This window comes from Hemiscyllium ocellatum, chromosome 34 (genome assembly GCF_020745735.1).
Source record: "Hemiscyllium ocellatum isolate sHemOce1 chromosome 34, sHemOce1.pat.X.cur, whole genome shotgun sequence".
NCBI lineage: Eukaryota > Metazoa > Chordata > Chondrichthyes > Orectolobiformes > Hemiscylliidae > Hemiscyllium > Hemiscyllium ocellatum.
Window position 1 is genome coordinate 25,260,923 of NC_083434.1, and position 13,016 is coordinate 25,273,938.

General features: G+C 40.9%; 1 protein-coding gene across 7 annotated transcripts in view; it reads left to right on the forward strand.

Moving 5' to 3' along the window:
* The window catches only part of LOC132832275 (solute carrier family 12 member 7-like), a 249,490-nt gene that overhangs the window by 100,730 nt on the left and 135,744 nt on the right, over positions 1 to 13,016 (forward strand). The window contains exon 1 of one of the 7 annotated variants that reach the window (XM_060850135.1): positions 12,275 to 12,428. The exons of the other annotated variants lie outside the window; for them this stretch is intronic. Within the exon in view, the coding sequence (XP_060706118.1) occupies positions 12,389 to 12,428 (40 nt within the window). The 5' untranslated portion in view covers positions 12,275 to 12,388. Of the gene's footprint in view, positions 1 to 12,274; positions 12,429 to 13,016 lie in introns of those variants that run through there. 7 annotated transcript variants of the gene reach the window in all.

Consider the following 13,016-nt stretch of genomic DNA (forward strand, 5'->3'; position numbering starts at 1 on the left):
TTACAATCCATTCAGTCCTTTAAGTACAGAACCAAAAAGAAATTCTCCAAGTCAGTGCAGTAGGTAAGGTGAACCACAGGTACTGGAAAGTATGTCAATGCTTTGAACAAAGAAACATCACAAATGCAAACTGCACCCAGCTATAACAACTTTCTCCATTGTAAAACAAACAATCACTTTCAGGAAAAGGGCAGAAGCAGGGCAAAAGCATACCCTTACAGAGGTGAATTGGGTAGGGCAGGATCCAATAGAAGGGGAGTTCAAGGTTTTCTTAAGGTTAAGTACGGTGACCTTGCCTAAAAACATTTTCACAAGCTGACTTTGTGACACTTGCCTCCATATCTAACAATATTAGAGTTGTTGATACAACATTTGATTAAAGCTGACCAGTGTAATTATGTGGATTCAGGTCATTGCAGTTGATAAGGTATGTTTTTTATGAAGTAGCTGCAGAGAATAAGGGACACCAATACTTGCCAATCTTTATATCCTTCACAACCAGGATTTGTCAATCCAGAATGAAAAGGTTTATACTGACCTCAATCACACCCCAAAACTGCAAGGGGTTCAAAAACAACTGATCCAAAGACAAGTGATAGAAGACAGAAATTGGGCTCTGTGAGCTCATGGCAGAACCTAAAGAAAAAGTAGAATCCTGTGAAGTTAATGATGCAGAAATGTTTTGTATTTTCAATGAAATGAAAAGCTATACTGATTTGATGGAGAGGTTTTCAACTTAACGAAACTGAAGAGTTCAGATTCCAAGTACCAGCAGCTTGGGAAGAAAAGGAAACTGGGAGAATAATTGAGTAGTATACCCTCTTCAATGACTGAAGGATCTGGACTGAACTGAGTCACATTGAAGACAAGTTAGGGTTCGTTTTGAAAAGGATATTCCAGTTTGCTCAAAGAATAAGGAAGATTAAAGGCCAAATATAGCATTACACTCTTGGCTTATTTAGATGCTACATCACTTAAAGCAAATCAAGAAATTGTCAAAATGACAAATACACATTACTTCCCTAATCATGAAACAGTGTTCAAACATGGGTACTGTAATCAAGCCGCTGATTTTATTTTGAATGTGTTCACCCTGCACAAGTTTAAGGTAGTAGCAAGAAGCATTTGTGGATGATGAGCGATCAGCTTAACTATCCAAAAGCTGAGCTTTCACTGAACACGCCACCGTGGATATTCTGGCAAGTGCCAATGAAAGGGCCTTATGCTCGAAAGCAGGAAGTGAAAATTTTCCACAAAGTTTAATTTATTTCTTGCAACACATTTGTCAGCGGTGAAGACCTAGTGGTTGATGCTCAGAATAACAAAGCCATTAAACTTGTTCATTCCAGATTCACTCCAGGATTTCCAAAGTGTTTCTTTTTTTAAAATACGTGAATCAGTGGGCAAAACTTTGTCAACCCTAGCAATCTTTTGTTTGAGTTGAACAATATTGGCGTTATTAGTGAGAAAGCTTAAGAAAATGTTTATCTACAGATGTTTCACCACTATAATTTTGAAATATCAGCTATGGTCATTAGAAATTCAGCTGCAGGTTAAGGAGCAAAACTTTGCCAGGAACAGCTAGATCTATGTCACAATATTCCTGAAGAAGGGCTTATGCCCAAAACGTCCATTCTCCTGCTCCTTGGATGCTGCCTGACTTGCTACGCTTTTTCAGCAACACACTTTTCAGCTCTGATCTCCAGCGTCTGCAGTCCTTACTTTCTCCTATGTCACAATATGTCATACAGAAATGTAGACTGCTTTTTAAAATCGGTAAGGAATTGAAGATTATGCAGAAAAAGCTCAAGTTGAGGATTACCAACTCAGTGGGCTTAAACTGCCTACTTCCGCTTCCAGATCTTATGTGGTGATTAAAAGGAGGCTCTCTGTGAGATGAATGAGATTTTCAGGTTAGCCCTTACCCTGAAACTATGCTGTCTGGTCCTGTACTTTCCCAAGGGGAAACCTCTCTGCATCTACCTGTCAAGTCCCCAAGAATCTCATGTTTCAGTGAGATCAATTCTGTCTGCTATATTCTTCTAATGTGTACAGTTCCAATCTACCTCATCTCATAAGACAGATGCATCTTGGGTATGGAGTCAGTATTGAATGTTCTCTGGACTGTCTTCATAGCCAGTGTATCCCTCTTTTGTATACAGTGACCAGAATTGTTCACAATTTTCCCAGGTGTGTTCTGAGTCCTATCGTTTAAGCAAGACCTCCGTTCCTCTTGTATTCCATTCCCTCTGAAATAAAGTCAAGAGTCTGGTGCTGGAAAAGCATAGCAGGTCAGGCAGCATCCAAGGAGCAGGATAATCTATGTTACGGGTATTAGCATCAGCTGAAGGGCTTATGCGCAAAACGTCGATTCTCCTGCTCCTTGGATGCTGCCTGATCTGCTGTGCTTTTCTAGCACCACACTTTCGACTGATCTCCAGCATCTGCAGTCCTCACTTTGTACTACTCTCTGAAATAAAGGCCAACATTTTACTTGCCTGCTCTATTACCTGCTGAATGTAGATGCTAACTTTCTGTGATGTGCAAGGGCTCCCACATTCCTCCATGCTGTAGCTTCCTGCAGTCTTTTTTGCCACTTATATAATACTCTGCTGTTATTACTGCCAACATACATAATCTCTCATTTCATATTCTATCTGCCAAGCTTTTTGTTTACTCACTTGACCTGTCTATATCCCCCTCCATTTGCTTTCCCACCTATTTTTGTGTCACCTGGAAGTTTTGACAATAGTATTTTTGCTTCCCCATCCAAGATCTGTATATCGTAAATAATTGTGACCCAAATACTGATCCCTCTTAGTACTATTGGAGTACATCTTTTTATCAGTTACTCAGTCCTCTATCCATGTTAATTTACAATCTCGGAGACAAAAAAAATTGCAGATGCTGGAATCCAAAGTAGACAAACAAGAGGCTGGAAGAACACAGCAAGCCAGGCTGCATCAGGAGGTGGAGAAGTCAACATTTCAGGTATAACCTTTCAGGATAGTATCTCCAACATCATGGTTCTCATTATTAATGAGACCAACATAGAATAATAGATTTTTCTACAGTAAAGGATTAGGTAATTTGACCCATTATGTCTGTACCAGCTTCCAAAAGAGCTACCTAGCCATTTCCATTCTCCAACCCTGTCTACACAGCCCTCTAAATTCTTCTTTTTCCAGTGTGTCCAGCTCTTTTCTGAAACTTCTCATGAAATCTGCCTCCATCACAGTCTCAGCTAGCACATTCCAAATCTTAAAAACTGAGTAAAGAAGTTTCTCCTCATCTCAGTCTTGGCTCTCTTCCTGACTATCTTGAAATTATGACCCCTAGTTACTGACATACCAACTCATGGAATACTTTCTGTTGATGAAATTTTACATAATTTTGGGCACCTCAATAAAACACTTCTTAATCTTTGCTCCATGGAGAATAAGCCCAGTTTCTCTAATCTTTCCTATAATCCATATCCATATCTAAAATCCCTCATTCAGAAGATCATTCCAGTAAATCTCCTTTGCACATTGTCTCCAGAACTTTAACCTTTTTTGAAATAATCCAGAATTGACTTTAATACACAATATGGTTTGACCAGTGACTTGACTTGAATTTTAGTCATGCAGCACAGAAACAAACACTTCAACTCTTCGGGATCAACCAGATATCCCAATCTGACCTAGTCTCATTTAGTTGAACTGGAACTGTACTGTTCTGGAGGACCAAAGGATATCATCTCAGAATAAAGGGGTGCAAATTTAGGACCGACGTGGGGAGACATTTACTCCTGAGGATTGAGTGTCTTTGGAACTCCTTGCCCCAGAGAGCTCGTGGCAAAGTCCTTGTCTATATTTAAGGCTGAATTAGATAGTTTCTTAGGCAAAAGTAAGGACTGCAGATGCAGGAAACCAGAGTTTAAATTTAGTGGTGCTGGAAAATCACAGCGGTCAGGCAGCATCTGAGGAACAGGAAAATAGACGTTTCGGGCAAAAGCCCATCTTCATTCCTGCTTTCTAGCACCACTCTAATCTACACTACAAATGCTGTCCTCTACTTTCTCTCCACTATTTGGATGATATTTATGGTGGATGATGAAATTTGATAAAATCTGGGAATTAATAGTCTGATGACCATGAATCCATTATTATTGCCATAATAACCTAACTGGTTCACTGATATGTTTGGGAAAGGAAAACAGTCTTTCTTACGTGGCCTATGTGTGACTCCAGAATCAGTGGTTGATACTTTTTCTTATATCACATGATATCTCTTTTATGAAACACCTGAACAGTTGTTTTAAACCACCAATTTAGCACCACCAGAAACAACCAATGCCATTAATTGTCTCCATTGGCCTTGATGGGCTTTGCATACAGTTCATTCAAATCAGCAACAGGTTGTTCTATACAGTCTACTCCACCATCTGATAGTGGCTGATCTATTTCTCAAGCCCATTCCCCTATCTGGTCTCCATAACCCTTGAACCTCTTACTAATCAAGAACGTGTCTTAATAATCTGTCTTAAATACACACACTAGCTTGGTCCCAGAGTGAACTCCACAATGAGTTCCACAAATTAATCACCATCTAGCTGAATAAATTTCTCCCCCTCCTCCTCCTCTCCTGAGGCTGTAACTTTGGGTCCTAGTCTAAATTCTAGTTGTCTATTTACTTGGAGAGTAATAGGTAAGAGAGTAATTACAAAGCAATTACCTGATTGAAGGACTTGATGACATCCTAGATGCGGATAGTAATTTGATTCCAAAGCTTAAATTGCAGTCTCATTTGTATTGGTATTAATACAGTTCAATAACTATATAGTGTTTAACGCTTTTGTTTGCTTAGTGGTGGGTCATGCCTTGTATTAAGTGCATAACCATGTTTGCATCATGGAGTAAATAGCTAAATTACAGCCCTTATTAGCTTAATTGAGTTTATTTCCAGTTAGTTCAGTGCTTGCTTAGTAACTCCATAGCGAAGCAGTCCTTGTACATGTTTCCAAATTTCAATTTTTTGTTGATTTTGGGAAATTTGTTTTTGAAAGAAGGTAGTGAGGTAAGTGTGACTGCCTTTGACATTACAGATGCTATTCTCAGTCAAATGCAACAAGGAGCCCAATTAAACTGGAATCCATAGATATTGAGGTAAACCCTCTGCTGGTGGGAGTCCTACCTGGCACATAAAATGATAATAGTTATGATTGTTAGAGGTCAGTCATCCAAACTCCAGGAGATCTCTGCAGGAGTTCCTCAGAAGTGTCCTAGGCCCAACCGTCTTCATCTGCTTCATCAATGATCTTCCCTCTATCATATGGTCAAAATTGGGGATGTTTGCCAATGATTGCACAATATTAAGCATAATTCATGACTACTCCTAACGTTCAAATGCAACAAGGTCTGGACAATATCCAGGTTTGGGCTAACAAGAGGCAAGTGACACTTGCATCCCACAAATGCCAGACAATGACCATCTCCACAAGAGACAATCTAATCACTGCCCCTTGACATTCAACGGTGTTACTATCACTGAATTCCCCACAATATCAACATCGTTGGGGTTACTGTTGACCAGAAAATCAATTGGATTCACTGCATAAACAGTGATTACAAGAGCAGATCTGAAGCTAGGAATATTGCAATGCTTAACTCATCTCCTGACTCCAAAGACTGTCCATCATCGACAAGGCACAAGTCAGGAGCGTGATGGAATACTCCACTTGCCTAGATGAGTGCAGCTTGACACCACCAAGGACAATGCAGCCTGTTGAGTGGCATCACCTCCACAAGCTTCCACTCCCTCTAAAACTGACATTGTAGCAACAATTTTACTATCTACACGATGAACTGTAGAAATTCACTAAAGATTCTCAGACTGCACCTTCCAAACCCATGACCATTTTCATTGAGAAGGATAAAAGCAACAGATACCTGGGAATACCACCACCTAGATGTTCACCTCCAAGCCACTCACCATCCTGACTTGGAAATATATTTTTGTTCCTTCACTGTCACAGGGTCAATGTGCTGGAATTCCCACCCTAAAAGCATTGTGGGTCGACCCACGGCCGTTCAAGAAGGTAGCTCACTACTATCTTTTTGATGACCACTAGAGATGGGCAATAAATGCCAGCCAGCTAGTGATGCCCTAATTCCCACAAATGAATTTAAACGCAAGAAAATTGCATTGCTGTAGTTAACGTTTTACAAAGGGAGGGGAAAGAAGTCAGAAAGAAGATAGAACAAAAGGTGAAGTCAGTAGGATTGCTGTGTTGCAACAGCCTTGAACTTGAATAGCAGCTTGTTCTGGCCTGAGGCAAGATTGATTTGGGCTATCTGCAGTCATACAGAAATCAAATAGACTTTTTCACGAGGTATTGTGTTTAAGGCCAAACCAAAAAGACGAACATAACCACAGCAACTTTTTTTTTGCATCACTATTTATTATATGTTTTAGCAATTATTAACCAACAAAGTTAGCTGGTTTCAGAATAGCAAATCATTGAATTTTCACTAAAATTCATTCTGGTCTTCATAGGATTAGGCTAAGAAGAGCTCCTGAGTCAGTGCCAAGGCTGCATCACAGTTTTACAAATCAAAGCAGGATGTGTCGTGAACAGTATAGAAAATGAGGATGGAGGTGGGGTGGAGAACATTCATATCCATCTAACTTTTGCTACTGATGCATCATATCCTCACATAACTTGACACTTTTTGGTTCAGCTTCCTTCAATCTGTTTGTTTTTCCCTTGAGTTTATCATTGAGTAGCACAGAAAATGCAAAAATCATCGACCAACTAAGCACTTGGTTGGTTTGTTGCCCAACTGTTTAATTTGTTTACAGGGTGCCATTGATCTGAGAATTTCATTTTAGTTTTGTAGTTGACGAATTAGACAAGTGGGGACATGTTCCATGCACATGGTGTTATAATCAGCACAACACCAGCATGCTCACTTCTGAAGCATTTGGCTACACTGCACAAGAAGTTAATTTAACAATCAACCCTGTGGGACCGATTTAGTTTCCAATATTTCAGTAAGGTGAATGTCGGGCTTTTCAATTTTTCCTGGTATATAGGAGCAGAGTGTATCCAGATTTTAGTGTTTAAATGATTTAAAGGAATTTCAATTGATTCATCTTTTTACGAACTTAAGATAGCCCCATTTTTGTCACAGCCACTATAATACGATTGTTACTTTCCCAAATTTCAATCAATCAAATAACCTGGTATCTAATCACAACACTGTATGCTTAAGAAACAGTGGGCACTAGGGAGTTTTCTTTTCCCCAGTGTTTTAAATAATTCCACGTGTTAAGAGTGAGTCGATGGGGCCTCTAATGTTACACCCAACCACGCAAAACTCCATCAGTACTACACTGCAATGTCAGATTGGGTTTTGTGCTTGAGTTTTTGGAATGAGACTTCAAGCTGCCCAACCTGCTAACTTTAAAAGTTAAGTGCAATAAAGTTGAGTGCAATAAACTGAGTCATGACTGACCTTGTTGTGAAAGCTAACATGCAGTCGATGTGTATTCTCCAGTATCTTGTGGAGCTTCTCAATCACAGTCTGCTGTTTGGCTGTGTCACTCTGTCTGTATTTTAATCAACAAATGGTAAGGTCCTGGGGCGTATTGCTGAACAAAGAGACCTTGGAGTGCAGGTTCATAGTCCCTTCAGAGTCTAGTCACAGGAAGATAGGATAGTGAAGAAAGCACTTGGTATGCTTGGTTTTATCGGTCGGTGCATGGAGTATCAGAGAGATTAGATTAGATTAGATTAGATTAGATTAGATTACTTACAGTGTGGAAACAGGCCCTTCGGCCCAACAAGTCCGCCGAAGCGCAACCCACCCATACCCCTATATATACCCCTTACCTAACACTACGGGCAATTTAGCATGGCCAATTCACCTGATCCGCACATCTTTGGACTGTGGGAGGAAACCGGAGAACCCGGAGGAAACCCACGCAGACATGGGGAGAATGTGCAAACTCCACACAGTCAGTCGCCTGAGTCGGGAAATGAACCCGGGTCTCAGGCGCTGTGAGGCAGCAGTGCTAACCACTGTGCCACTGTGCCGCCCAGATTGGGAGGGCCTGTTGCAGCTGTACACTTTTTGAATATTGTGTGCAATCTGGTCTCCCTCCTAATGGAAGGATGTTGTGAAACTTGAAAGGATTCAGAAAAAGATTCACAAGGATGTTGCCAGGGTTGAGCTATAGGAACAGCTTGAATAAGCTGGGACTGTTTTCCCTGGAGTATCAGAGACTGAGGCAAGGTCTTCTAGAAGTTTATAAAATTTGAGGGGCATGGGAAGGGTGACTAGACACAGTCTTTTCCCTGAGGTGGCCGAGACCAGAACTAGAAGGCATAGGTTTAGGGTGAGAGAGGAAAGATATACAAGAGACCTGCGGGGCAAGTTTTTCCATGCAGAGGGTGGTGCATGTATAATATGAGCTGCCAGAGGAAGTGGAGGAGGCTGGTACAATTCCCACTTTTTAAAAGGCATCTGGATGTGTATACGAATAGGAAGGATTTAAAGGGATATTGGCCAAATGCTAGCAAATGCGACAAGATATATTTAGGATATCTGCTTGGTAGGAATGAGTTGGACTGAAGGGTCAGTTTAGATGCTGTAAAACTGACTCTAAAACAGAAGAGCCCATAATCATCTGGGTATTCTGGTGATATGGTTGGCTTCTCAGCTGCAATAAATGTCTAGGCTATTGATTTAGATTAGATTCCTTACAGTGTGGAAACGGGCCCTTCGGCCCAACCAGTCTATACCGACCCTCGGAAGAGTAACCCACCCAGACCCATTTCCCTCTGACTAATGCACCTAACTCTTTATCATGGCCAATTCATCTGACCTGCACATCTTTGGGCTGTGGGAGGAAACCCACACAGACACTGAGAGTATGTGTAAACTCCACACAGACAGCCACCCGAGGCTGGAGTTGAACCTGGAACCCTGGTGCTGTGAGGCAGCAGTGCTAACCACTGAGCCACAGTGCAGTGTGGCTTGCAAATGTATGGACCCAACTTACATCAGGTAGGAAGCTATTGCTGTTGAAAATTGCTTAAATAATTTCAGGCAACATCTCCACAAGAAGATTTGTCTTAAAATCTGTTCATGAATTACATTTTCTGAAGCCAAATTCAATGTTTCAAGTGTGATTGATTGAATATAGTTCCAGTTCATTAGAGCCTAGGAGGCCATTTAACTGACATAGACTGAATGGTCTAATTCTGTTCCTATCAAGTCTGCTTTGCCATTCTGACCATAGCTGATATGTTTCCCAGTTCTCCTGCCTTCTCCCCATAGCCCTTGATCCCTTTACAAATTTAAGAACCTGTCTTAACCAAATCACTGTGCATAATTATCACAAGGCTGTGCCCATGGGTCCTTGTCTCTTCTAGTGGAAACATAATCTCCATGTCCATACTATTCAGGTCTCTCAATACTGAGTTTCATTGAGATCACCCCCTCCTCCTCCTAAATGCCTTTGAGTACTGACCCAGAGTACTCAGCCACTGCTCATATGACAAGCCCTTCGTTTCCAGGATCATTCTTGGAGCTGGTCCAGAGGATTTACAAGGCCAGCATGTTTTCCTTTAGAAACCGGGTCCAAAACTGCTCACAATATTCCAAATACAGTCTGACCAGAGCCTTCTACAGCCTCAGCAGTCCATTTCTGGTCTTGTGTTCCAGCCCTCTTGAAATGAATGTTAACATTGCATTTGCTGTCCTATCTGTCAACTGAACATGCATGTAACCTGAAGAGAATCCTGCATTCAGACTCCCAAGTCCCTCTGTTCTTCAGTTTTCCAAAACCTTGCCCCGTTTCAAAAAATTGTCTATGCCTGTATTTTTCGGACTAGGGTGAATAACCTCACACTTTGTATTCCACATGCCACTTATTTATCCACTCTCCTAGCCTGTCCAAGTTATTTTGCAGCCTTTCTCAACACTACCTGCCCCTCCACCTGTCATCTGCGAACTTCGCAATATTACCCTCTTTTTCATTCCTTCAGATATTGATGTATAATGTGATTGGTTGTGATCCCAACACAGACATCTGTGGAACTTCTCTAGTCACTGACTGCCAACCTGAAAAAGACCCTTATATAACCACACACTGCCTTCTGCCAGACAGCCAATCCCCTATCAAGGTCAGTACTATGCCTCTCACACCATAGGCTCTGAGCTCATTTAGCTGCCTCCTGTACAGCACCTCGTCAAAGGCCTTCTGGAAATCCAAATTGATCTCGACCACTGGCTCTTTAATTTGCTCGTTACCTCGTCCAAGAATTCTACAGAAGTTGTCAGGCATGCCCTTTCCTTGACTAAGCTGTGCTGACTCCACCTTATTTTATCATGCACTTCCAAGTACTCTGCAATCTCATCCTTAATGGACTCTTCTAGGTCCATGCTTTCCAAGAGCAAAGTAGTCACTCACATTCCTATGGTCTATTCCTGCAGCCCAACCAGTTTTATTTCCCTCCGTTGCCATGTAAAATAGTTGCTGGTCCATTTCAGGCAGAAAGTTCATGGTCAGTATGGCTCACTGTGTACAAACAAAAAAAAAAGTTGTTCTTCACATCCTCTGTATATCTCTTGCCCAAAAACCTTAAATCTGTGTCCCTTTGTTCCGGGTAACAGCTTTTCTTTGTCTACTTTATCTAAATTAGTCATTTTTGTATCTCTATCACACCACCTCAATCTCCTTTTGTTTTAATTCAAAACATCCAACTGCTTCAACCAATCTTCTTACTAAAGCCCCTCATTCCTGAAACCATTCTGGTGGTTCTCAGATACCCTCAATGAGTGAGGGAACTGACAAAATCGATAACTTAGGATGGTGCAAACGGATGTTTGGTAAGCTATACTTGAGAAACTGTGTAGCAACAATATATAATAATTGCATGTGAATGATGCAACCTGTGTTCAAGAACTGTTTTTCTTCTTCTGTTTTAAAACAGTTTCTGGAAGAGCTGCTTTTCCTACTGAAACATTTTAACCTAATGCTTAGCTGTTTTAAAAACTGTCAGGGTCTATCTTGTTTTGAAGTTACCATTTTGAACTGGCAGTCAGTTGTTTTGTTTTTCACCAATGTAGAATTAGTTTTGGGTTCATGCAGCATTGATTGTTGGCCTGTTAGTATAAACTGCAGTATACCCCTGTAGTAAGTTTTTAAAAAAAAATCTATAGTGGGCAATGCCAGATATAACTCCTGTGGGTCATTTCAGATATGATTTAAAACTTTTTAACGTTGCTATGGAACCTTTTACAAACAATGCATGTTGGTAGTTTGTTTTTTAAGTTCCCTTGCAGCATGTTACATGATTTTGGCATTACTAGAGTACATCTATGCATTGAATTGGCATTTGCATTAGTTGTATTCACCGAGTGAGCCAAAGTGTAGCAGCAGCAGATTTCCTCAAACTAAGATCCTGCAGACCACGAGGTAAATGTTCAGTATCAAGTTTTGCTTTTTAAAAGCATAATTGATGGAATCAGTCTGAATCAATTGATCGTGCCTTGCGGTCGTGCTGAAGGATCACAATTTATCACCGGTACCTGTACCTGAAGTGGAACTGAATAGCAACAGAGCCATTGTTCAGAAAAGGTTCAAGCTGCAGATTTCTGAGTACAGTACAGTGGCCAGGTTCCTTTGTGCGGGCAACACGGTAAGCAAGTGTGGCCTTTTACATTTTAAAGAGCACTGTTGTCACTCTATTAGGTTGTTCTTATGGTTTTAATGTCCAGTCCTGAAACATACATTATTTTAAAAAAAGCAGTGACAATTCTTGCGTGTCTTGGCTGGAAAATAAAAGCATCCACTGTTGTTCTAAAAATATAATCCATCAGTCACCCTCTTTATCCTCAGTTCATCCTCTTATAGCTCTTGAAATGTAGCGTAATCGTATAACTCAGAATTGCAGTTCTATAATACGTCAGTCGTGAGAGAGACTATGGCTTAACCCCGTTTGGATACAATGTAATTATAGAGTCTGGCCACAAGCGCGTTAACTTATTGAAATTCTCTTATTTTATTAAATATCGCCTCTTGTTCCTCTTAGTATTTATTTCTTCCCATTTTTAATTGTTCCCCGTCCCTTCTTACCTTGGCGTGTGAGATTATATTGTGTCGCTCGTTAAGAAGTCCAGAGTGTTTCTGTCAGTGAATGTGAAGTCACTGCACTGCAGCTCCGCTCCACATGTGGGTTTCAACTGCGTACACCCTCGGATGACACCCTTCACTGTTCTTCACCCAGAGGTAGTGGAATTAGACACGAGCTCCTGCTTCCCGGAGACAGGCAGGCACTTGTCACCTCTCCCTGCTTTTCCACGGCAAATTGAGGAGGAACAATAGAGGCGCGACCATGAATGAGCAGGATGATGGGGAAGGTTGTTCCAGCCTGGGTGAGTGCGAGACTACAGAATGATGCAGTTCCTGACTGCATTATCTCGTTTGTTTTTTTTCCCCCTTTCTTGTATTTTTTCGTTATGTGCTTTTATTGTTCTTTTTAGTCTTAACCCCCGATTTAAAAAAAATATTGGCTCCTCTGAACTCGCAATGATCAATTTGCTGGGGGAGGGGACAATTTCAGGTCAAGCCTTTTGTAAGCTCCTCTATAACTCGTGAGACAAGTGCCTCTCGCCCTCTGTAGCGAGGAGCTTCAGTTGAAAGTGTTGAGCTGTTTTTATTTCATATGCTTTAGAAAATGTGCTGGCTGTCTGATTTTGTCTTCACCTTTTTGCCCGTGGCTGAACAGGGCTGGATAATGTGCAGGTCAGCTCTCTCAAAAGAGATTAAATGCCAGTAATTCTCCAACCACCTGTCTCAGTTTAGCAGAATGAGACCTTGTTTAAAAATCTCTCCCTGTTGTTTGATATCAGTTTCAGTTTGAAGCTTATTGTGTCTTTACAATGTACTTAGGGTCTTTTAATTTTAATTTGATATTTGGTTTACTAAGAGCATCTTTTTTTTGTTTTGAGAGAGTGCAGAGC